Source organism: Salvelinus namaycush, unplaced genomic scaffold (genome assembly GCF_016432855.1).
Source record: "Salvelinus namaycush isolate Seneca unplaced genomic scaffold, SaNama_1.0 Scaffold2634, whole genome shotgun sequence".
Classification (NCBI taxonomy): Eukaryota; Metazoa; Chordata; class Actinopteri; order Salmoniformes; family Salmonidae; genus Salvelinus; species Salvelinus namaycush.
The window spans coordinates 1-27,500 of record NW_024059491.1 but is presented as its reverse complement, the minus strand read 5'-3'; the positions used below and the strand labels follow the sequence as shown (position 1 = coordinate 27,500).

Sequence of the window (27,500 nt, the reverse complement as noted above, 5' to 3'; positions counted from 1 at the left end):
GGTGAATGCACCAATTTGTAAGTCGCTCTGGATAAGAGCGTCTGCTAAATGACTTAAATGTAAATGTAAATGTTAAACAATTTAAAGGCAATGCTACCGAATACTAATTGAGTGAATGTAAACTTCTGACCCACTGGGAATGTGATGAAAGAAATAAAAGCTGAAATAAATCATTCTCTCTACTATTATTCTGACATTTCACATTTAAAATAAAGTGGTGATTCCTAACTGACCTAAAACAGGGATTTTTTACTAGGATAAAAGTTCAGGAATTGTGAAAACCTGAATTTAAATGTATTTAGCTAAGGTGTATGTAAACTTCCGACTTCAACTGGATTGTGAGTGACCCACACAAAGGCTATCTCTTTCTCTCTCCCTCATCTCTCTCCCTCTCTCATTTGTCTCTCTCATCTGTCTCTCTCGCTCATCTGTCTCTCTCAAACTCTCTCCCTCTCTCATCTGTCTCTCTCTGTTTCCATGTATTCCTTTCTGTCTTTTTCTTTTCCCTTCTCTCTGGTTTCTGCTTCTCCCTCCATATAATCTTGTTCCCATTCACATTATGAGTTCCAGGGATAACAGTCACATAATGAGTTCCAGGGGTAACAGTCACATTATGAGTTCCAGGGATAACAGTCACATTATGAGTTCCAGGGGTAACAGTCACATTATGAGTTCATGGGGTAACAGTCACATTATGAGTTCCAGGGGTAACAGTCACATTATGAGTTCCAGGGGTAACAGTAACATTATGGGTTCCAGGGGTAACAGTCACATTATGAGTTCCAGGGGTAACAGTCACATTATGAGTTCCAGGGGTAACAGTCACATTATGAGTTCCAGGGATAACAGTCACATTATGAGTTCCAGGGGTAACAGTCACATTATGAGTTCCAGGGGTAACAGTAACATTATGGGTTCCAGGGGTAACAGTCACATTATGAGTTCCAGGGGTAACAGTCACATTATGAGTTCCAGGGGTAACAGTAACATTATGGGTTCCAGGGGTAACAGTCACATTATGAGTTCCAGGGGTAACAGTCACATTATGAGTTCCATGGATAACAGTCACATTATGAGTTCCAGGGGTAACAGTCACATTATGAGTTCCAGGGGTAACAGTCACATTATGAGTTCCAGGGGTAACAGTAACATTATGAGTTCCAGGGATAACAGTAACATTATGGGTTCCAGGGGTAACAGTCACATTATGAGTTCCAGGGGTAACAGTCACATTATGAGTTCCAGGGGTAACAGTAACATTATGAGTTCCAGGGGTAACAGTCACATTATGAGTTCCAGGGGTAACAGTAACATTATGAGTTCCAGGGGTAACAGTCACATTATGAGTTCCAGGGGTAACAGTCACATTATGAGTTCCAGGGGTAACAGTCACATTATGAGTTCCAGGGGTAACAGTCACATTATGAGTTCCAGGGGTAACAGTCACATTATGAGTTCCAGGGGTAACAGTCACATTATGGGTTCCAGGGGTAACAGTCACATTATGAGTTCCAGGGGTAACAGTCACATTATGAGTTCCAGGGGTAACAGTCACATTGAGTTCCAGGGGTAACAGTCACATTATGAGTTCCAGGGGTAACAGTCACATTATGAGTTCCAGGGATAACAGTCACATTATGAGTTCCAGGGGTAACAGTCACATTATGAGTTCCAGGGGTAACAGTCACATTATGAGTTCCAGGGGTAACAGTCACATTATGAGTTCCAGGGGTAACAGTAACATTATGGGTTCCAGGGGTAACAGTCACATTATGGGTTCCAGGGGTAACAGTCACATTATGAGTTCCAGGGATAACAGTCACATTATGAGTTCCAGGGGTAACAGTCACATTATGAGTTCCAGGGGTAACAGTCACATTATGAGTTCCAGGGGTAACAGTCACATTATGAGTTCCAGGGATAACAGTAACATGATGGGTTCCAGGGATAACAGTCACATTATGAGTTCCAGGGATAACAGTCACATTATGAGTTCCAGGGATAATAGTGTTTTTGTTATGGTCATATTGTGGCTACAGAACCTCCCTCACTCTCTCAATTAATTTAAATTCAAGGGCTTTTATTTATTTTATTGGGAAACACAATTATACATGGATCAACAAAAGTGAAATAAACAATTTTGATAATTAGCGGGTATCGGCCTAATTCAGAGGATATTTTTGTCTAGTTAAATAAAGGTTAAATAAATAAAATAAAAATATATTTTTACAAAATTCTGCATGCAGAGTCTCAATTTGGTGTTTTTCCCATTTAGTGAATTCTTGGTTGGTGAGCTCAGACCTCACAACCATAAAGGTCAATGGGTTCTATAAATGTATTGAAGTGTTTTTAGCCAGATCCTAATTGGTATGTTGAATTTGATGTTCCTTTTGATGGTATAGATCCCTCCACCCACCCTCTCTCTCTCTCTCTCTCTCTCTCTGTCTCTGTCTGTCTCTCTCTCTCTCTCTCCAGGACCCGAGGAGTAAACACAAGTTTAAGGTCCATACCTACTCCAGCCCTACGTTCTGTGACCACTGTGGATCCCTACTTTACGGGTTGATACACCAGGGCATGAGATGTGACCGTACGTCTATTATACCTACATATACATACATAGACACAGAGCACTGTGTGTGTTGCTGTGTGACTGGACATATTGCTGTGTGTGTTGTGTGTTATTAACCCCAGTGTTTATAGCAGATACATATGTCTCCCAGAAACAGTAGCTGCTGTATGTGATGCATACACCAACCCTGTAAGACAGTGACACCTAGTGGAATACAGCAGCTACTGTAATACCCTGTAACAGCCGTAGAACTGGAGAGACCTACAGCAGCTACTGTAATACCCTGTAACAGCCATAGAACTGGAGAGACCTACAGCAGCTCTATGGTAATACCCTGTAACAGCCGTAGAACTGGAGAGACCTACAGCAGCTACTGTAATACCCTGTAACAGCCATAGAACTGGAGAGACCTACAGCAGCTCTACTGTAATACCCTGTAACAGCCGTAGAACTGGAGAGACCTACAGCAGCTACTGTAATACCCTGTAACAGCCGTAGAACTGGAGAGACCTACAGCAGCTACTGTAATACCCTGTAACAGCCATAGAACTGGAGAGACCTACAGCAGCTACTGTAATACCCTGTAACAGCCGTAGAACTGGAGAGACCTACAGCAGCTACTGTAATACCCTGTAACAGCCATAGAACTGGAGAGACCTACATCAGCTCTATGGTAATACCCTGTAACAGCCGTAGAACTGGAGAGACCTACAGCAGCTACTGTAATACCCTGTAACAGCCATAGAACTGGAGAGACCTACAGCAGCTCTATGGTAATACCCTGTAACAGCCATAGAACTGGAGAGACCTACAGCAGCTCTATGGTAATACCCTGTAACAGCCGTAGAACTGGAGAGACCTACAGCAGCTCTATGGTAATACCCTGTAACAGCCGTAGAACTGGAGAGACCTACAGCAGCTACTGTAATACCCTGTAACAGCCGTAGAACTGGAGAGACCTACAGCAGCTACTGTAATACCCTGTAACAGCCGTAGAACTGGAGAGACCTACAGCAGCTCTATGGTAATACCCTGTAACAGCCATAGAACTGGAGAGACCTACAGCAGCTCTATGGTAATACCCTGTAACAGCCATAGAACTGGAGAGACCTACAGCAGCTCTATGGTAATACCCTGTAACAGCCATAGAACTGGAGAGACCTACAGCAGCTACTGTAATACCCTGTAACAGCCGTAGAACTGGAGAGACCTACAGCAGCTCTATGGTAATACCCTGTAACAGCCATAGAACTGGAGAGACCTACATCAGCTCTATGGTAATACCCTGTAACAGCCGTAGAACTGGAGAGACCTACAGCAGCTACTGTAATACCCTGTAACAGCCGTAGAACTGGAGAGACCTACAGCAGCTACTGTAATACCCTGTAACAGCCGTAGAACTGGAGAGACCTACATCAGCTCTATGGTAATACCCTGTAACAGCCATAGAACTGGAGAGACCTACAGCAGCTCTATGGTAATACCCTGTAACAGCCGTAGAACTGGAGAGACCTACAGCAGCTCTATGGTAATACCCTGTAACAGCCATAGAACTGGAGAGACCTACAGCAGCTCTATGGTAATACCCTGTAACAGCCATAGAACTGGAGAGACCTACAGCAGCTACTGTAATACCCTGTAACAGCCGTAGAACTGGAGAGACCTACAGCAGCTACTGTAATACCCTGTAACAGCCATAGAACTGGAGAGACCTACAGCAGCTACTGTAATACCCTGTAACAGCCGTAGAACTGGAGAGACCTACAGCAGCTCTATGGTAATACCCTGTAACAGCCGTAGAACTGGAGAGACCTACAGCAGCTACTGTAATACCCTGTAACAGCCGTAGAACTGGAGAGACCTACAGCAGCTACTGTAATACCCTGTAACAGCCATAGAACTGGAGAGACCTACAGCAGCTCTATGGTAATACCCTGTAACAGCCGTAGAACTGGAGAGACCTACAGCAGCTACTGTAATACCCTGTAACAGCCGTAGAACTGGAGAGACCTACAGCAGCTCTATGGTAATACCCTGTAACAGCCATAGAACTGGAGAGACCTACAGCAGCTACTGTAATACCCTGTAACAGCCGTAGAACTGGAGAGACCTACAGCAGCTACTGTAATACCCTGTAACAGCCGTAGAACTGGAGAGACCTACAGCAGCTACTGTAATACCCTGTAACAGCCATAGAACTGGAGAGACCTACAGCAGCTACTGTAATACCCTGTAACAGCCGTAGAACTGGAGAGACCTACAGCAGCTACTGTAATACCCTGTAACAGCCATAGAACTGGAGAGACCTACAGCAGCTACTGTAATACCCTGTAACAGCCGTAGAACTGGAGAGACCTACAGCAGCTACTGTAATACCCTGTAACAGCCATAGAACTGGAGAGACCTACAGCAGCTCTATGGTAATACCCTGAAACAGCCGTAGAACTGGAGAGACCTACAGCAGCTACTGTAATACCCTGTAACAGCCATAGAACTGGAGAGACCTACAGCAGCTCTATGGTAATACCCTGTAACAGCCGTAGAACTGGAGAGACCTACAGCAGCTACTGTAATACCCTGTAACAGCCGTAGAACTGGAGAGACCTACAGCTCTACTGTAATACCCTGTAACAGCCATAGAACTGGAGAGACCTACAGCAGCTCTATGGTAATACCCTGTAACAGCCATAGAACTGGAGAGACCTACAGCAGCTACTGTAATACCCTGTAACAGCCGTAGAACTGGAGAGACCTACAGCAGCTACTGTAATACCCTGTAACAGCCGTAGAACTGGAGAGACCTACAGCAGCTCTATGGTAATACCCTGTAACAGCCGTAGAACTGGAGAGACCTACAGCAGCTCTATGGTAATACCCTGTAACAGCCGTAGAACTGGAGAGACCTACAGCAGCTACTGTAATACCCTGTAACAGCCATAGAACTGGAGAGACCTACAGCAGCTACTGTAATACCCTGTAACAGCCATAGAACTGGAGAGACCTACAGCAGCTCTATGGTAATACCCTGTAACAGCCATAGAACTGGAGAGACCTACAGCAGCTCTATGGTAATACCCTGTAACAGCCATAGAACTGGAGAGACCTACAGCAGCTACTGTAATACCCTGTAACAGCCGTAGAACTGGAGAGACCTACAGCAGCTACTGTAATACCCTGTAACAGCCATAGAACTGGAGAGACCTACATCAGCTCTATGGTAATACCCTGTAACAGCCGTAGAACTGGAGAGACCTACAGCAGCTACTGTAATACCCTGTAACAGCCGTAGAACTGGAGAGACCTACAGCAGCTCTATGGTAATACCCTGTAACAGCCATAGAACTGGAGAGACCTACAGCAGCAGCTACTGTAATACCCTGTAACAGCCGTAGAACTGGAGAGACCTACAGCAGCTACTGTAATACCCTGTAACAGCCATAGAACTGGAGAGACCTACAGCAGCTACTGTAATACCCTGTAACAGCCGTAGAACTGGAGAGACCTACAGCAGCTCTATGGTAATACCCTGTAACAGCCATAGAACTGGAGAGACCTACAGCAGCTACTGTAATACTCTGTAACAGCCGTAGAACTGGAGAGACCTACAGCAGCTACTGTAATACCCTGTAACAGCCGTAGAACTGGAGAGACCTACAGCAGCTCTATGGTAATACCCTGTAACAGCCATAGAACTGGAGAGACCTACAGCAGCTCTATGGTAATACCCTGAAACAGCCATAGAACTGGAGAGACCTACATCAGCTCTATGGTAATACCCTGTAACAGCCGTAGAACTGGAGAGACCTACAGCAGCTACTGTAATACCCTGTAACAGCCGTAGAACTGGAGAGACCTACATCAGCTCTATGGTAATACCCTGTAACAGCCGTAGAACTGGAGAGACCTACAGCAGCTACTGTAATACCCTGTAACAGCCGTAGAACTGGAGAGACCTACAGCAGCTCTATGGTAATACCCTGTAACAGCCATAGAACTGGAGAGACCTACAGCAGCTACTGTAATACCCTGTAACAGCCATAGAACTGGAGAGACCTACAGCAGCTACTGTAATACCCTGTAACAGCCATAGAACTGGAGAGACCTACAGCAGCTACTGTAATACCCTGTAACAGCCATAGAACTGGAGAGACCTACAGCAGCTACTGTAATACCCTGTAACAGCCGTAGAACTGGAGAGACCTACAGCAGCTCTATGGTAATACCCTGTAACAGCCGTAGAACTGGAGAGACCTACAGCAGCTCTATGGTAATACCCTATAACAGCCATAGAACTGGAGAGACCTACAGCAGCTACTGTAATACCCTGTAACAGCCATAGAACTGGAGAGACCTACAGCAGCTACTGTAATACCCTGTAACAGCCGTAGAACTGGAGAGACCTACAGCAGCTCTATGGTAATACCCTGTAACAGCCGTAGAACTGGAGAGACCTACAGCAGCTACTGTAATACCCTGTAACAGCCGTAGAACTGGAGAGACCTACAGCAGCTACTGTAATACCCTGTAACAGCCGTAGAACTGGAGAGACCTACAGCAGCTACTGTAATACCCTGTAACAGCCATAGAACTGGAGAGACCTACAGCAGCTCTATGGTAATACCCTGTAACAGCCATAGAACTGGAGAGACCTACAGCAGCTCTACTGTAATACCCTGTAACAGCCATAGAACTGGAGAGACCTACAGCAGCTACTGTAATACCCTGTAACAGCCGTAGAACTGGAGAGACCTACAGCAGCTACTGTAATACCCTGTAACAGCCGTAGAACTGGAGACCTACAGCAGCTACTGTAATACCCTGTAACAGCCGTAGAACTGGAGAGACCTACAGCAGCTCTATGGTAATACCCTGTAACAGCCGTAGAACTGGAGAGACCTACAGCAGCTACTGTAATACCCTGTAACAGCCGTAGAACTGGAGAGACCTACAGCAGCTACTGTAATACCCTGTAACAGCCATAGAACTGGAGAGACCTACAGCAGCTACTGTAATACCCTGTAACAGCCATAGAACTGGAGAGACCTACAGCAGCTCTATGGTAATACCCTGTAACAGCCATAGAACTGGAGAGACCTACAGCAGCTCTATGGTAATACCCTGTAACAGCCATAGAACTGGAGAGACCTACAGCAGCTACTGTAATACCCTGTAACAGCCATAGAACTGGAGAGACCTACAGCAGCTACTGTAATACCCTGAAACAGCCGTAGAACTGGAGAGACCTACAGCAGCTCTATGGTAATACCCTGTAACAGCCATAGAACTGGAGAGACCTACAGCAGCTACTGTAATACCCTGTAACAGCCGTAGAACTGGAGAGACCTACAGCAGCTACTGTAATACCCTGTAACAGCCGTAGAACTGGAGAGACCTACAGCAGCTACTGTAATACCCTGTAACAGCCATAGAACTGGAGAGACCTACAGCAGCTCTATGGTAATACCCTGTAACAGCCATAGAACTGGAGAGACCTACAGCAGCTACTGTAATACCCTGTAACAGCCGTAGAACTGGAGAGACCTACAGCAGCTACTGTAATACCCTGTAACAGCCGTAGAACTGGAGAGACCTACAGCAGCTCTATGGTAATACCCTGTAACAGCCGTAGAACTGGAGAGACCTACAGCAGCTCTATGGTAATACCCTGTAACAGCCGTAGAACTGGAGAGACCTACAGCAGCTACTGTAATACGCTGTAACAGCCGTAGAACTGGAGAGACCTACAGCAGCTACTGTAATACCCTGTAACAGCCGTAGAACTGGAGAGACCTACAGCAGCTACTGTAATACCCTGTAACAGCCGTAGAACTGGAGAGACCTACAGCAGCTACTGTAATACCCTGTAACAGCCATAGAACTGGAGAGACCTACAGCAGCTCTATGGTAATACCCTGTAACAGCCGTAGAACTGGAGAGACCTACAGCAGCTACTGTAATACCCTGTAACAGCCATAGAACTGGAGAGACCTACAGCAGCTACTGTAATACCCTGTAACAGCCATAGAACTGGAGAGACCTACAGCAGCTCTATGGTAATACCCTGTAACAGCCGTAGAACTGGAGAGACCTACAGCAGCTACTGTAATACCCTGTAACAGCCATAGAACTGGAGAGACCTACAGCAGCTACTGTAATACCCTGTAACAGCCATAGAACTGGAGAGACCTACAGCAGCTCTATGGTAATACCCTGTAACAGCCGTAGAACTGGAGAGACCTACAGCAGCTCTATGGTAATACCCTGTAACAGCCGTAGAACTGGAGAGACCTACAGCAGCTACTGTAATACCCTGTAACAGCCATAGAACTGGAGAGACCTACAGCAGCTACTGTAATACCCTGTAACAGCCGTAGAACTGGAGAGACCTACAGCAGCTACTGTAATACCCTGTAACAGCCGTAGAACTGGAGAGACCTACAGCAGCTACTGTAATACCCTGTAACAGCCGTAGAACTGGAGAGACCTACAGCAGCTACTGTAATACCCTGTAACAGCCATAGAACTGGAGAGACCTACAGCAGCTCTATGGTAATACCCTGTAACAGCCATAGAACTGGAGAGACCTACAGCAGCTCTATGGTAATACCCTGTAACAGCCATAGAACTGGAGAGACCTACAGCAGCTCTATGGTAATACCCTGTAACAGCCGTAGAACTGGAGAGACCTACAGCAGCTACTGTAATACCCTGTAACAGCCGTAGAACTGGAGAGACCTACAGCAGCTACTGTAATACCCTGTAACAGCCGTAGAACTGGAGAGACCTACAGCAGCTCTATGGTAATACCCTGTAACAGCCGTAGAACTGGAGAGACCTACAGCAGCTACTGTAATACCCTGTAACAGCCGTAGAACTGGAGAGACCTACAGCAGCTACTGTAATACCCTGTAACAGCCATAGAACTGGAGAGACCTACAGCAGCTCTATGGTAATACCCTGTAACAGCCGTAGAACTGGAGAGACCTACAGCAGCTACTGTAATACCCTGTAACAGCCATAGAACTGGAGAGACCTACAGCAGCTACTGTAATACCCTGTAACAGCCATAGAACTGGAGAGACCTACAGCAGCTACTGTAATACCCTGTAACAGCCATAGAACTGGAGAGACCTACAGCAGCTCTATGGTAATACCCTGTAACAGCCGTAGAACTGGAGAGACCTACAGCAGCTCTATGGTAATACCCTGTAACAGCCGTAGAACTGGAGAGACCTACAGCAGCTCTATGGTAATACCCTGTAACAGCCATAGAACTGGAGAGACCTACAGCAGCTCTATGGTAATACCCTGTAACAGCCATAGAACTGGAGAGACCTACAGCAGCTACTGTAATACCCTGTAACAGCCGTAGAACTGGAGAGACCTACAGCAGCTCTATGGTAATACCCTGTAACAGCCATAGAACTGGAGAGACCTACAGCAGCTACTGTAATACCCTGTAACAGCCATAGAACTGGAGAGACATACAGCAGCTACTGTAATACCCTGTAACAGCCGTAGAACTGGAGAGACCTACAGCAGCTACTGTAATACCCTGTAACAGCCATAGAACTGGAGAGACCTACAGCAGCTACTGTAATACCCTGTAACAGCCGTAGAACTGGAGAGACCTACAGCAGCTCTATGGTAATACCCTGTAACAGCCATAGAACTGGAGAGACCTACAGCAGCTCTATGGTAATACCCTGTAACAGCCATAGAACTGGAGAGACCTACAGCAGCTACTGTAATACCCTGTAACAGCCGTAGAACTGGAGAGACCTACAGCAGCTACTGTAATACCCTGTAACAGCCATAGAACTGGAGAGACCTACAGCAGCTACTGTAATACCCTGTAACAGCCGTAGAACTGGAGAGACCTACAGCAGCTCTATGGTAATACCCTGTAACAGCCATAGAACTGGAGAGACCTACAGCAGCTACTGTAATACCCTGTAACAGCCTTAGAACTGGAGAGACCTACAGCAGCTACTGTAATACCCTGTAACAGCCGTAGAACTGGAGAGACCTACAGCAGCTACTGTAATACCCTGTAACAGCCGTAGAACTGGAGAGACCTACAGCAGCTACTGTAATACCCTGTAACAGCCATAGAACTGGAGAGACCTACAGCAGCTACTGTAATACCCTGTAACAGCCATAGAACTGGAGAGACCTACAGCAGCTCTATGGTAATACCCTGTAACAGCCGTAGAACTGGAGAGACCTACAGCAGCTACTGTAATACCCTGTAACAGCCATAGAACTGGAGAGACCTACAGCAGCTCTATGGTAATACCCTGTAACAGCCATAGAACTGGAGAGACCTACAGCAGCTCTATGGTAATACCCTGTAACAGCCATAGAACTGGAGAGACCTACAGCAGCTACTGTAATACCCTGTAACAGCCGTAGAACTGGAGAGACCTACAGCAGCTACTGTAATACCCTGTAACAGCCGTAGAACTGGAGAGACCTACAGCAGCTACTGTAATACCTTGTAACAGCCATAGAACTGGAGAGACCTACAGCAGCTACTGTAATACCCTGTAACAGCCATAGAACTGGAGAGACCTACAGCAGCTCTATGGTAATACCCTGTAACAGCCGTAGAACTGGAGAGACCTACAGCAGCTACTGTAATACCCTGTAACAGCCGTAGAACTGGAGAGACCTACAGCAGCTCTATGGTAATACCCTGTAACAGCCATAGAACTGGAGAGACCTACAGCAGCTCTATGGTAATACCCTGTAACAGCCATAGAACTGGAGAGACCTACAGCAGCTACTGTAATACCCTGTAACAGCCGTAGAACTGGCGAGACCTACAGCAGCTACTGTAATACCCTGTAACAGCCATAGAACTGGAGAGACCTACAGCAGCTCTATGGTAATACCCTGTAACAGCCGTAGAACTGGAGAGACCTACAGCAGCTACTGTAATACCCTGTAACAGCCGTAGAACTGGAGAGACCTACAGCAGCTCTATGGTAATACCCTGTAACAGCCGTAGAACTGGAGAGACCTACAGCAGCTACTGTAATACCCTGTAACAGCCATAGAACTGGAGAGACCTACAGCAGCTACTGTAATACCCTGTAACAGCCGTAGAACTGGAGAGACCTACAGCAGCTCTATGGTAATACCCTGTAACAGCCATAGAACTGGAGAGACCTACAGCAGCTACTGTAATACCCTGTAACAGCCATAGAACTGGAGAGACCTACAGCAGCTACTGTAATACCCTGTAACAGCCATAGAACTGGAGAGACCTACAGCAGCTCTATGGTAATACCCTGTAACAGCCGTAGAACTGGAGAGACCTACAGCAGCTCTATGGTAATACCCTGTAACAGCCGTAGAACTGGAGAGACCTACAGCAGCTACTGTAATACCCTGTAACAGCCGTAGAACTGGAGAGACCTACAGCAGCTCTATGGTAATACCCTGTAACAGCCGTAGAACTGGAGAGACCTACAGCAGCTCTATGGTAATACCCTGTAACAGCCATAGAACTGGAGAGACCTAAAGCAGCTACTGTAATACCCTGTAACAGCCGTAGAACTGGAGAGACCTACAGCAGCTACTGTAATACCCTGTAACAGCCGTAGAACTGGAGAGACCTACAGCAGTTACTGTAATACCCTGTAACAGCCGTAGAACTGGAGAGACCTACAGCAGCTACTGTAATACCCTGTAACAGCCATAGAACTGGAGAGACCTACAGCAGCTCTATGGTAATACCCTGTAACAGCCGTAGAACTGGAGAGACCTACAGCAGCTACTGTAATACCCTGTAACAGCCATAGAACTGGAGAGACCTACAGCAGCTACTGTAATACCCTGTAACAGCCGTAGAACTGGAGAGACCTACAGCAGCTCTATGGTAATACCCTGTAACAGCCGTAGAACTGGAGAGACCTACAGCAGCTACTGTAATACCCTGTAACAGCCATAGAACTGGAGAGACCTACAGCAGCTACTGTAATACCCTGTAACAGCCGTAGAACTGGAGAGACCTACAGCAGCTCTATGGTAATACCCTGTAACAGCCATAGAACTGGAGAGACCTACAGCAGCTACTGTAATACCCTGTAACAGCCGTAGAACTGGAGAGACCTACAGCAGCTCTATGGTAATACCCTGTAACAGCCGTAGAACTGGAGAGACCTACAGCAGCTACTGTAATACCCTGTAACAGCCGTAGAACTGGAGAGACCTACAGCAGCTACTGTAATATCCTGTAACAGCCGTAGAACTGGAGAGACCTACAGCAGCTACTGTAATACCCTGTAACAGCCATAGAACTGGAGAGACCTACAGCAGCTCTACTGTAATACCCTGTAACAGCCGTAGAACTGGAGAGACCTACAGCAGCTACTGTAATACCCTGTAACAGCCGTAGAACTGGAGAGACCTACAGCAGCTCTATGGTAATACCCTGTAACAGCCATAGAACTGGAGAGACCTACAGCAGCTCTATGGTAATACCCTGTAACAGCCGTAGAACTGGAGAGACCTACAGCAGCTACTGTAATACCCTGTAACAGCCGTAGAACTGGAGAGACCTACAGCAGCTACTGTAATACCCTGTAACAGCCGTAGAACTGGAGAGACCTACAGCAGCTACTGTAATACCCTGTAACAGCCATAGAACTGGAGAGACCTACAGCAGCTACTGTAATACCCTGTAACAGCCGTAGAACTGGAGAGACCTACAGCAGCTCTATGGTAATACCCTGTAACAGCCGTAGAACTGGAGAGACCTACAGCAGCTACTGTAATACCCTGTAACAGCCATAGAACTGGAGAGACCTACAGCTCTACTGTAATACCCTGTAACAGCCGTAGAACTGGAGAGACCTACAGCAGCTACTGTAATACCCTGTAACAGCCGTAGAACTGGAGAGACCTACAGCAGCTCTATGGTAATACCCTGTAACAGCCATAGAACTGGAGAGACCTACAGCAGCTACTGTAATACCCTGTAACAGCCGTAGAACTGGAGAGACCTACAGCAGCTACTGTAATACCCTGTAACAGCCATAGAACTGGAGAGACCTACAGCAGCTACTGTAATACCCTGTAACAGCCGTAGAACTGGAGAGACCTACAGCAGCTCTATGGTAATACCCTGTAACAGCCATAGAACTGGAGAGACCTACAGCAGCTACTGTAATACCCTGTAACAGCCGTAGAACTGGAGAGACCTACAGCAGCTCTACTGTAATACCCTGTAACAGCCGTAGAACTGGAGAGACCTACAGCAGCTACTGTAATACCCTGTAACAGCCATAGAACTGGAGAGACCTACAGCAGCTCTATGGTAATACCCTGTAACAGCCATAGAACTGGAGAGACCTACAGCAGCTACTGTAATACCCTGTAACAGCCATAGAACTGGAGAGACCTACAGCAGCTACTGTAATACCCTGTAACAGCCGTAGAACTGGAGAGACCTACAGCAGCTACTGTAATACCCTGTAACAGCCGTAGAACTGGAGAGACCTACAGCAGCTACTGTAATACCCTGTAACAGCCGTAGAACTGGAGAGACCTACAGCAGCTCTATGGTAATACCCTGTAACAGCCGTAGAACTGGAGAGACCTACAGCAGCTCTATGGTAATACCCTGTAACAGCCGTAGAACTGAAGAGACCTACAGCAGCTACTGTAATACCCTGTAACAGCCGTAGAACTGGAGACACCTACAGCAGCTACTGTAATACCCTGTAACAGCCGTAGAACTGGAGAGACCTACAGCAGCTACTGTAATACCCTGTAACAGCCGTAGAACTGGAGAGACCTACAGCAGCTCTATGGTAATACCCTGTAACAGCCGTAGAACTGGAGAGACCTACAGCAGCTCTATGGTAATACCCTGTAACAGCCATAGAACTGGAGAGACCTACAGCAGCTCTATGGTAATACCCTGTAACAGCCATAGAACTGGAGAGACCTACAGCAGCTACTGTAATACCCTGTAACAGCCGTAGAACTGGAGAGACCTACAGCAGCTCTATGGTAATACCCTGTAACAGCCGTAGAACTGGAGAGACCTACAGCAGCTACTGTAATACCCTGTAACAGCCGTAGAACTGGAGAGACCTACAGCAGCTACTGTAATACCCTGTAACAGCCATAGAACTGGAGAGACCTACAGCAGCTCTATGGTAATACCCTGTAACAGCCGTAGAACTGGAGAGACCTACAGCAGCTACTGTAATACCCTGTAACAGCCGTAGAACTGGAGAGACCTACAGCAGCTACTGTAATACCCTGTAACAGCCGTAGAACTGGAGAGACCTACAGCAGCTACTGTAATACCCTGTAACAGCCATAGAACTGGAGAGACCTACAGCAGCTCTATGGTAATACCCTGTAACAGCCGTAGAACTGGAGAGACCTACAGCAGCTACTGTAATACCCTGTAACAGCCATAGAACTGGAGAGACCTACAGCAGCTACTGTAATACCCTGTAACAGCCGTAGAACTGGAGAGACCTACAGCAGCTCTATGGTAATACCCTGTAACAGCCGTAGAACTGGAGAGACCTACAGCAGCTACTGTAATACCCTGTAACAGCCATAGAACTGGAGAGACCTACAGCAGCTACTGTAATACCCTGTAACAGCCGTAGAACTGGAGAGACCTACAGCAGCTCTATGGTAATACCCTGTAACAGCCATAGAACTGGAGAGACCTACAGCAGCTACTGTAATACCCTGTAACAGCCGTAGAACTGGAGAGACCTACAGCAGCTCTATGGTAATACCCTGTAACAGCCGTAGAACTGGAGAGACCTACAGCAGCTACTGTAATACCCTGTAACAGCCGTAGAACTGGAGAGACCTACAGCAGCTACTGTAATATCCTGTAACAGCCGTAGAACTGGAGAGACCTACAGCAGCTACTGTAATACCCTGTAACAGCCATAGAACTGGAGAGACCTACAGCAGCTCTACTGTAATACCCTGTAACAGCCGTAGAACTGGAGAGACCTACAGCAGCTACTGTAATACCCTGTAACAGCCGTAGAACTGGAGAGACCTACAGCAGCTCTATGGTAATACCCTGTAACAGCCATAGAACTGGAGAGACCTACAGCAGCTCTATGGTAATACCCTGTAACAGCCGTAGAACTGGAGAGACCTACAGCAGCTACTGTAATACCCTGTAACAGCCGTAGAACTGGAGAGACCTACAGCAGCTACTGTAATACCCTGTAACAGCCGTAGAACTGGAGAGACCTACAGCAGCTACTGTAATACCCTGTAACAGCCATAGAACTGGAGAGACCTACAGCAGCTACTGTAATACCCTGTAACAGCCGTAGAACTGGAGAGACCTACAGCAGCTCTATGGTAATACCCTGTAACAGCCGTAGAACTGGAGAGACCTACAGCAGCTCTATGGTAATACCCTGTAACAGCCATAGAACTGGAGAGACCTACAGCAGCTACTGTAATACCCTGTAACAGCCGTAGAACTGGAGAGACCTACAGCAGCTACTGTAATACCCTGTAACAGCCATAGAACTGGAGAGACCTACAGCAGCTACTGTAATACCCTGTAACAGCCGTAGAACTGGAGAGACCTACAGCAGCTCTATGGTAATACCCTGTAACAGCCATAGAACTGGAGAGACCTACAGCAGCTACTGTAATACCCTGTAACAGCCGTAGAACTGGAGAGACCTACAGCAGCTCTACTGTAATACCCTGTAACAGCCGTAGAACTGGAGAGACCTACAGCAGCTACTGTAATACCCTGTAACAGCCATAGAACTGGAGAGACCTACAGCAGCTCTATGGTAATACCCTGTAACAGCCATAGAACTGGAGAGACCTACAGCAGCTACTGTAATACCCTGTAACAGCCATAGAACTGGAGAGACCTACAGCAGCTACTGTAATACCCTGTAACAGCCGTAGAACTGGAGAGACCTACAGCAGCTACTGTAATACCCTGTAACAGCCGTAGAACTGGAGAGACCTACAGCAGCTACTGTAATACCCTGTAACAGCCGTAGAACTGGAGAGACCTACAGCAGCTCTATGGTAATACCCTGTAACAGCCGTAGAACTGGAGAGACCTACAGCAGCTCTATGGTAATACCCTGTAACAGCCGTAGAACTGGAGAGACCTACAGCAGCTACTGTAATACCCTGTAACAGCCGTAGAACTGGAGAGACCTACAGCAGCTACTGTAATACCCTGTAACAGCCGTAGAACTGGAGAGACCTACAGCAGCTACTGTAATACCCTGTAACAGCCGTAGAACTGGAGAGACCTACAGCAGCTACTGTAATACCCTGTAACAGCCATAGAACTGGAGAGACCTACAGCAGCTACTGTAATACCCTGTAACAGCCGTAGAACTGGAGAGACCTACAGCAGCTACTGTAATACCCTGTAACAGCCGTAGAACTGGAGAGACCTACAGCAGCTCTATGGTAATACCCTGTAACAGCCATAGAACTGGAGAGACCTACATACACTGAGTGTACAAAACATTAGGAACACCTTCCTAATATTGAGTTGCACCCTGTTTTGCCTTCAGAACAGCCTGAATTCATCGGGGTATGGACTGAAGGTGTCGAAAGCGTTCCACTGGGATGCTGGCCCATGTTGACTCCACAGGGATGCTGGCCCATGTTGACTCCACAGGGATGCTGGCCCATGTTGACTCCACAGGGATGCTGGCCCATGTTGACTCCACAGGGATGCTGGCCCATGTTGACTCCACAGGGATGCTGGCCCATGTTGACTCCACAGGGATGCTGGCCCATGTTGACTCCACAGGGATGCTGGCCCATGTTGACTCCACAGGGATGCTGGCCCATGTTGACTCCACAGGGATGCTAGCCCATGTTGACTCCACAGGGATGCTGGCCCATGTTGACTCCACAGGGATGCTGGCCCATGTTGACTCCACAGGGATGCTGGCCCATGTTGACTCCACAGGGATGCTGGCCCATGTTGACTCCACAGGGATGCTGGCCCATGTTGACTCCACAGGGATGCTGGCCCATGTTGACTCCACAGGGATGCTGGCCCATGTTGACTCCAATGCTTCCCACAGTTTTGTCAAGTTGGCTGGATGTCCTTTGGGTGGTGGACCATTCTTGATACACACATGGAAACTGTTGAGTGTGAAAAAACCCAGCAACGTGGCAGTTCTTGACACAAACAAGTGCGCCTGGCACCTATTACCGTACCCCGTTCAAAGGTACTTAAATAGTTTTCTATCTCATTCACCCTCTGAATGGCAGACATACACAATCCATGTGTTAATGGCCTCCAGGCTTGAACATCCTTCTTTAACCAGGTCTCCTCCCCTTCATCAACACTGATCTGAAGTGGATTTACCAGGTGACATCAATACGGGATCATAGCTTTCACCTGGTCAGTCTGTCATGGAAACAGCAGGTGTTCTTAATGTTTTGTGCACTCGGTGTACAGCATCTCTATGATCATACCCTGTAACACAGTGCCCCCTTGTGGACAGAAACAGGAATGTCAATACATTACATCAAACTTAATCCCAGAAGACCGGAACTAAAATCTTGTTTAATTGGCCTCAGATGCTCCATTAAGCTCTGGGTGAATGCAACACAGTGCATCCCCCCCCCCCCCCCCTAAACAGAGACTCTCAGCCAAAGCATGGGCCTAATGCAAATATCTGCTAAATTTCTCTTTTAATGTTTTCAATGAGGAAAATACGTCATTGGAATTTTGGTTCGATTTCTGAATTGACTGGAATTGAAATGGAATTGACCCCAACCTGTGTGTGTGTGTGGTGTGTGTGTGTGTGTGTGTGTGTGTGTGTGTGTGTGTGTGTGTGTGTGTGTGTGTGTGTGTGTGTGTGTGTGTGTGTGTGTGTGTGTGTGTGTGTGTGTGTGTGTGTGTGTGTGTGTCTCTCTCTCTAGATTGTATGATGAACATCCATAATCGGTGTGTGTCCAACGTTCCCAGTCTGTGTGGAACAGACCACACTGAGAGGAGAGGACGCATCCAGATCACCGCAGATATCAAGGACAACAAACTCACCGTCTACAGTGAGTGTATATACACACACACACACACACACACACACACACACACACACACACACACACACACACACACACAGAGACACACACACTCACACACACACACACACACACACACACACACACACACACACACACACACACACACACACACACACACACACACACACACACACAGAGACACACACACTCACACACACACACTCACACACACACACACACACACACACACACACACAGAGACACACACACTCACACACACACACACATGAACACTCCCTGCACCGAATCATTTAACCCCCTAGACTGGATTGACACACCAGTGCATCAGTCTAAGTTCCATAACAAAAAAATCCCCATCAGAATCTTTGTTTAACTTCTTGGCGCTACGGATCCCTTTAGCGGGATCATTTTCCTAAACAACCGCTGAATTGCAGGGCGCCAAATATTACTACAAATATTTATAATCATACAATCACAAGTGAAATATACCAAAACACAGCTTAGCTTGTTGTTAATCCACCTATCGTGTCAGATTTTGAAAATATGCTTTACAGTGAAAGCAATCCAAGCTTTTGTGAGTGTATCAATCAATGCTAGAACAGCTAGCCCCAAATTAGCATGATCACGAAAGTCAGAAAAGCAATAAAATGAATCGCTTACCTTTGATAATCTTCGGATGTTTGCACTCACGAGACTCCCAGTTACACAATAAATGTTATTTTTGTTCGATAAATATTACTTTTATAACAAAAAAACGCCATTTGGGTTGCGCGTTATGTTCAGAAAACCACAGCCTCGTTCTGTTTCGACGAAAATTCCAAAAGGTATCCGTAATGTTCGTAGAAACATGTCAAATGTTTTTTATAATCAATCCTCAGGTTGTTTTTAACAAACATAATCGATAATATTTCAACCGGACCGTAACCTATTCAATAAAAGAGAGAAAGAAAATGGAGAGCTACCCCTCTCGCGCGCAGGAACTATTCAGAGTACACCTGACTAGTTTAGAAAAATCTCGCTCATTTTTCAAAATAAAAGCCTGAAACTATGTCTAAAGCCTGGTCACAGCCTTAGGAAGCCATTGGAAAATGAATCTGATTGATACCCCTTGAAATGGAAGAAAGACGGGCCAGGAAACACAGATAAAAATTTAAAAATCACTTCCGGGTTAGATTTCCTCAGGTTTTTGCCTGCAAAATCAGTTTTGTTATACTCACAGACAATATTTTGACAGTTTTGGAAACTTTGGAGTGTTTTCTATCCTAATCTGTAAATTATATGCATATTCTACAATCTGGACCTGAGAAATAGTCCGTTTACCTTGGGAATGTTATTTAAAAAAAAATAATAATAATCTGACCCCTAGCGTCAAGAAGTTAAACTAGAGATATCTGTTTGTTTGGGTTGGATCAGAGTCTTTGTTTAAACTAGAGATATCTGTTTGGTTGGTTTGGATCAGAGTCTTTGTTTAAACTAGAGATATCTGTTTGGTTGGTTTGGATCAGAGTCTTTGTTTAAACTAGAGATATCTGTTTGTTTGGGTTGGATCAGGATCTTTGTTTAAACTAGAGATATCTGTTTGGTTGGGTTGGATCAGAGTCTTTGTTTAAACTAGAGATATCTGTTTGTTTGGGTTGGATCAGAGTCTTTGTTTAAACTAGAGATATCTGTTTGTTTGGGTTGGATCAGAGTCTTTGTTTAAACTAGAGATATCTGTTTGTTTGGGTTGGATTAGAATCTTTGTTTAAACTAGAGATATCTGTTTGTTTGCGTTGGATCAGAGTCTTTGTTTAAACTAGAGATATCTGTTTGGTTGGTTTGGATCAGAGTCTTTGTTTAAACTAGAGATATCTGTTTGTTTGGGTTGGATCAGGATCTTTGTTTAAACTAGAGATATCTGTTTGGTTGGGTTGGATCAGAGTCTTTGTTTAAACTAGAGATATCTGTTTGTTTGGGTTGGATCAGAGTCTTTGTTTAAACTAGAGATATCTGTTTGTTTGGGTTGGATCAGAGTCTTTGTTTAAACTAGAGATATCTGTTTGTTTGGGTTGGATTAGAATCTTTGTTTAAACTAGAGATATCTGTTTGTTTGCGTTGGATCAGAGTCTTTGTTTAAACTAGAGATATCTGTTTGTTTGGGTTGGATCAGAGTCTTTGTTTAAACTAGAGATATCTATTTGGTTGAGTTGGATCAGAGTCTTTGTTTAAACTAGAGATATCTGTTTGTTTGGGTTGGATTAGAGTCTTTGTTTAAACTAGAGATATCTGTTTGGTTGCTTCTTAATCCACAACATCTGCCAGTGTCGCTCTTCAACATCTGCAGTGGAAGGTGACAGAGTTAGAGCGGTGTTTGTCAGTCCACGAGACATCCCGAAAATCGGTCTTCACACGAAAACGTCTGTAGCGTCCGAACAGTTTGACCTATAAAAATACTCCAAGGAAAGGGGAGACTCTGAGGAACACGGTAGTGTTTTCCGTTTAGCTCTACGACCCCCACAAGTGTCAGGCGACTCATCTGAAGTCTGTACCGTCCATGTGCCAACTTTTGTTTGGTAGCGTCCGAACCGTTTGGGCTACAAACTAATGGGAGGCCACTATGGAAAGGGGATATTTTCATGAACAGAATGGCCCTCCCAGATTCCCAACAAGTGTCACAGGACTCGTCTGAAGGTAACCAGTACCGTTTGTTTTTTACCGAATGGAAGTATGAAGTTAGTTTTGTGCCGAGCCAGAAAAAGGGTTAAATACGTCTCCTAGATTTAGACACTTCAAAACCTTGTTCCTTATGACACATCGTTTTGTCCTTTTTGCCATTTCTGAATGTGTCTCTGTGGGCTAAAGTAGTAAAGGCCTAAATCTATGTGTCTCTGTGGGCTAAAGTAGTAAAGGCCTAAATCTATGGTTTATCTAAAAAAAAAAATGTGTGGGGGGGGGGGGGTACCTAAAGGGGTCCTACAATTCAGCTAAATGATCCATGGTTTGACCATCTTAAACAATTCCACATGTCATCTCAGCACCCCTCCCTCCCCCAACATCTTAGACCCTAAAGAATTAACAAGCAGGGTGTGGCTTTAAACTGGAGGCCTGAGTCTTGTTCAGAGCACTGTGTGTGTGTGTGTGTGTGTGTGTGTGTGTGTGTGTGTGTGTGTGTGTGTGTGTGTGTGTGTGTGTGTGTGTGTGTGTGTGTGTGCGTGTGATGGGGCGGAACTGGAAAGTCCATTATTTGATCAATGACCCAACGATTGACCCAAATCACCGGAACACTCACCCAGAGAAGAGGATTGATTGTTCTGTACTGACTCACTAAACTGGTGGTAAGTGTTAACTAATGGAGCATTCAGAACCAAGTAGAGATGGACAGAGCTGTTTAGAGAGGGAGGGGGGGGGGGGACAGAGCTGTTTAGAGAGAGGGGGGCTGTTCAGGGACAGAGAGAGCTGTTTAGAGAGGGAGAGCTGTTCAGGGATAGAGAGAGGGGGGGGTAGAGAGAGAGAGCTGTTCAGGGATAGAGAGAGAGGGGGTAGAGAGAGAGCTGTTCAGGGATAGAGAGAGGGGGGTAGAGAGAGAGCTGTTCAGGGATAGAGAGAGGGGGGGTAGAGAGAGAGCTGTTCAGGGATAGAGAGAGAGGGGGTAGAGAGAGAGCTGTTCAGGGATAGAGAGAGGGGGGTAGAGAGAGAGGGGGGTTAGAGAGCTGTTCAGGGGTAGAGAGAGCTGTTCAGGGATAGAGAGAGAGGGGGGGTAGAGAGAGAGCTGTTCAGGGATAGAGAGGGGGGGGGGGTAGAGAGAGAGCTGTTCAGGGATAGAGAGAGGGGGGGGGTGAGGGGGGGTAGAGAGAGCTGTTCAGGGATAGAGAGAGGGGGGGTAGAGAGAGCTGTTCAGGGATAGAGAGAGAGGGGGTAGAGAGAGAGCTGTTCAGGGATAGAGAGAGGGGGGGTAGAGAGAGCTGTTCAGGGATAGAGAGAGGGGGGGTAGAGAGAGAGCTGTTCAGGGATAGAGAGAGGGGGGGTAGAGAGAGCTGTTCAGGGATAGAGAGAGAGGGGGTAGAGAGAGAGCTGTTCAGGTATAGAGAGAGGGGGGGTAGAGAGAGAGCTGTTCAGGGATAGAGAGAGGGGGGGTAGAGAGAGAGCTGTTCAGGTATAGAGAGAGGGGGGGGGTAGAGAGAGAGCTGTTCAGGGATAGAGAGAGGGGGGGTAGAGAGAGAGCTGTTCAGGGATAGAGAGAGGGGGTAGAGAGAGAGCTGTTCAGGGATAGAGAGAGGGGGTAGAGAGAGAGCTGTTCAGGTATAGAGAGAGGGGGGGTAGAGAGAGAGCTGTTCAGGGATAGAGAGAGGGGGGGAGAGAGAGCTGTTCAGGGATAGATAGAGAGAGAGAGAGGGGGGGTAGAGAGAGCTGTTCAGGGATAGAGAGAGAGCTGTTTAGGGATAGAGAGAGAGCTGTTTAGGGATAGAGAGAGCTGTTTAGGGATAGAGAGAGCTGTTTAGGGATAGAGAGAGCTGTTTAGGGATAGAGAGAGAGCTGTTTAGGGATAGAGAGAGAGAGCTGTTTAGGGATAGAGAGAGAGCTGTTCAGGGATAGAGCGAGAGATAGGGGGGGTAGAGAGAGAGCTGTTCAGGGATAGAGAGAGAGAGAGGGGGGGGGGGTAGAGAGAGAGCTGTTCAGGGATAGAGAGAGAGAGAGGGGTGATAGAGAGAGAGCTGTTCAGGGATAGAGAGGGGAGGGTAGAGAGAGAGCTGTTCAGGGATAGAGAGGGGGTACTGTGTTACTGTGTTACTGTACCCTGGCCTACTGTGTTACTGTACCCTGGCCTACTGTGTTACTGTACCCTGGCCTACTGTGTTACTGTACCCTGGCCTGCTGTGTTACTGTACACTGATTGCTGATTATTGATCTCTGCAGTAGTGGACAGATGTAGTGGTTCTGGATTGTGTTTGGGGCTAAATAGTTTATTGATTTTAAATTCCCCTGCTGGTGGTTTTACTCAACCTGTCAGATATACAAACAGAGATTAATGTTTTCTTCAATCACTCTCATTGAGCAGCTCCCCCTCCATCCTCTCTCCACCCTCTCTCCATCCTCTCTCCATCCTCTCTCCATCCTCCCTCCATCCTCTCTCCATCCTCTCTCCACTCTCTCTCCATCCTCTCTCCATCCTCTCTCCATCCTCTCTCCATCCACTCTCCATCCTCTCTCTCTATCCTCTCTCCATCCTCTCTCCACCCTCTCTCCACCCTCTCTCCATCCTCTCTCCATCCTCTCTCCATCCTCTCTCCATCCTCTCTCCATCCTCTCTCCATCCTCTCTCCACCCTCTCTCCATCCCCTCTCCATCCTCTCTCCACCCTCTCTCCACCCCCCCTCCATCCTCTCTCCATCCTCTCGCCATCCTCTCTCCAGCCTCTCTCATCCTCTCTCCATCCTCTCTCCATCCTCTCTCATCCTCTCTCCCCCCCCCCTCCCCCCCCCCTCCACCCCCTCTCCATCCTCTCTCCATCCTCTCTCCATCCTCTCTCCACCCTCTCTCCATCCTCTCTCCACCCTCTCTCCATCCTCTCTCCATCCTCTCTCCATCCTCTCTCCATCCTCTCTCCACCCTCTCTCCATCCTCTCTCCACCCTCTCTCCATCCTCTCTCCATCCTCTCTCCACCCCCTCTCCATCCTCTCTCCACCCTCTCTCCACCCTCTCTCCACCCTCTCTCCATCCTCTCTCCATCCTCTCTCTATCCTCTCTCCACCCTTTCTCCATCCTCTCTCCATCCTCTTTCCACCCTCTCTCCATCCTTTCTCCACCCCCTCTCCACCCCCTCTCCATCCTCTCTCCATCCTCTCTCCATCCTCTCTCCACCCTCTCTCCATCCTCTCTCCATCCTCTCTCCATCCTTTCTCCACCCTCTCTCCATCCTTTCTCCACCCTCTCTCCACCCCCTCTCCACCCTCTCTCCATCCTCTCTCCACCCCCTCTCTATCCTTTCTGCACCCCCTCTCCACCCTCTCGCCACCCCCTCTCCATCCTCTCTCCATCCTCTCTCCACCCCCTCTCCACCCCCTCTCCATCCTCTCTCCATCCTCTCTCCATCCTCTCTCCATCCTCTCTCCATCCTTTCTCCACCCTCTCTCCATCCTCTCTCCACCCTCTCTCCATCCTCTCTCCATCCCCTCTCCACCCCCTCTCCATCCTCTCTCCATCCCCTCTCCATCCTCTCTCCATCCTCTCTCCATCCTCTCTCCACCCTCTCAAAGCAGCAATACGGTAGACAGTTCATTTAATTTGAACTACAGTTTGACAATTTGTCTTCCTCCTCCCCCCTCTCCCTCCTTTCCTCCCTCCTCCCCCTCTGCCTACTCTCTTCCCCTCACTTCTCCACTCTCCAGTCCAGGAGGCTTGTAACCTGGTCCCCATGGACCCTAACGGTCTGTCTGACCCCTACGTGAAGCTCAAACTCATCCCCGACCCCAAGAGTGACACCAAGCAGAAGACCAAGACCATCAAGTGTAACCTGAACCCCACCTGGAATGAGACCTTCACATTGTGAGATATCTCTACTCTTTATAATATCTTTGTTATACAGACCATCATATTTAGAGATATATTTCATGTTTATAATATCTTTGTTATACAGACCATCACATTTAGAGATATATTTCATGTTTATAATATCTTTGTTATACAGACCATCATATTTAGAGATATATTTCATGTTTATAATATCTTTGTTATACAGACCATCACATTTAGAGATATATTTCATGTTTATAATATCTTTTTTATACAGACCATCACATTCAGAGATATATTTCATGTTTATAATATCTTTGTTATACAGACCATCACATTTAGAGATATATTTCATGTTTATAATATCTTTGGTTTATAAAAATCACATGGTGCGACATCTCCTATGTTTATAATATCTTTGTTGTAGAACCCTTAGAGTTGGGAGAGCTCTAGACTTGACATTATCTTTGTTTTGAAGGAGATCCAGGCAACACTGATTAACATACAGTAGGAAAGGAAAGATTGTGTTGCGCTTTGTTTCTCTTCCTCCTCCCTTCTGTAGTGCTCTGATGGAGTCTGACAAGATCTCTAATCTGTCTGGTGTCTAGTCTCTGTTGGTCATCAATAGTTAGTTGGTTGTAGTTGGTCATCAATAGTTAGTTGGTTATAGTTGATCTGTACCACATCATCAATAGTTAGTTGGTGTGCGGAAGCCTTTGGGATAGACCTTTAACATTTACAATATCTGTGAACGATACTTTACACTCTGTCAAGATAAAGACATCAAGATAAAGTGTTGCATCTGGGGAAGTATTGATTCTCTCTCTATACTCTCTCTAGTCCTCTGAAGGACTCTGATAAGGACCGGCGTCTGTCGGTGGAGATCTGGGACTGGGATCTGACCAGCAGGAACGACTTCATGGGAGCGCTCTCATTCGGCATCTCAGAGCTCCAGAAACAAGGAGTGGACGGATGGTAAGATGGAGGGAGGGAGGGAGAGGAGGGAGAGGAGGATGGTGAGATGGAGGGAGGGAGGGAGGGAGGAGAGGAGGATGGTGAGAGGGAGGGAGGGAGGGAGAGGAGGGAGAGGAGGATGGTGAGATGGAGGGAGGGAGGGAGGGAGGAGAGGAGGATGGTGAGAGGGAGGGAGGGAGGGAGGGAGAGAGGGAGGGAGAGGAGGGAGGGAGAGGATGGGAGAGGAGGATGGTGAGATGGAGGGAGGGAGGGAGGAGGAGAGGAGGATGGTGAGATGGAGGGAGGGAGGGAGGGAGGAGAGGAGGATGGTGAGAGGGAGGGAGGGAGGGAGGGAGGGAGGGAGAGAGGGAGGGAGAGGAGGGAGGGAGAGGATGGGAGAGGAGGATGGTGAGATGGAGGGAGGGGAGGGAGGGAGGGAGGATGGGAGAGGAGGATGGGAGAGGAGGATGGGAGAGGAGGATGGTGAGATGGAGGGAGGGGAGGGAGGGAGGGAGGGAGAGGAGGATGGGAGAGGAGGATGGAGAGATGGAGGGAGGGAGGGAGAGGAGGATGGAGGGAGAGGAGGATGGAGGGAGATGGAGGGAGGGAGGGAGAGGAGGATGGAGGGAGGTAGAGTGAGGGAGGGAGGGAGGGAGGGAGGGAGGGAGGGAGGGAGAGGAGGATGGAGGGAGGTAGAGTGAGGGGCATCTACAAACTCCAGAAACAAGGAGTGGGCGGATGGTGAGATGGGAGGGAGAGGAGGATGGAGGGAGGGAGAGGAGGATGGTGAGATGGGAGGGAGAGGAGGATGGTGAGATGGGAGGGAGAGGAGGATGGTGAGATGGGAGGGAGAGGAGGATGGTGAGATGGAGGGAGGGAGGAGAAGGGCGGGGGGCAGTTTCCCAGAGGAACGCAGACCTGTGTTGATCTACAGGGCTCTATTTTAACATACTAACACAACAGGTAATCTGATGTGGTAATGCTATGGGTTCAGGGGGGCAGAAATAGTTTTTGCTATTTTCACTGTTACAAAATGATCGGCCCTCTTGCTGGCATTTGCGTGAAAGGGCTGGGTTTTGATGAATAAGCAAGCTGTGGGTGTGGTGAGATTTGGCCCTTCACCGACCAATCAGAACGTGGTCCATGGTGAATTATGGAGTTGCTTCAAGCTGTGTATTTGTGTGATTTTATGTTTTTGCCTTGAAATCAACTCCAGAAATGAAATGACAAAATAACGTAGACCTTTTCTTTGCTAAATACATCGACTTGAACCCATCTGCAGTCCACCTTGTTCTAAGTAATTCCATGACTTCAATAACGTTCACACTGATATAGGGGTTAGGTGTACTGTACATGACATTATGGCTGAGCAGGGACATGCCATTATAGGGGTTAGGTGAACTGTACATGACATTATGGCTGAGCAGG

The 27,500-nt window shown here is 47.2% G+C and overlaps 1 protein-coding gene across 1 annotated transcript in view; it reads left to right on the top strand.

Annotated features, from left to right (window-relative positions):
• Positions 1–26,093, top strand: part of LOC120039309 (protein kinase C beta type-like) — a gene marked incomplete at its 3' end in the record, with an annotated part of 30,081 nt that extends 3,988 nt beyond the window's left edge. The window contains exons 2-5 of the mRNA XM_038984764.1: positions 2,476–2,587; positions 18,503–18,631; positions 24,995–25,151; positions 25,959–26,093. Of these exons, the coding sequence (XP_038840692.1) occupies positions 2,575–2,587; positions 18,503–18,631; positions 24,995–25,151; positions 25,959–26,093 (434 nt within the window). The remainder of the gene's footprint in view (positions 1–2,475; positions 2,588–18,502; positions 18,632–24,994; positions 25,152–25,958) is intronic.
• Between the last annotated feature and the right edge of the window lie 1,407 nt (positions 26,094–27,500).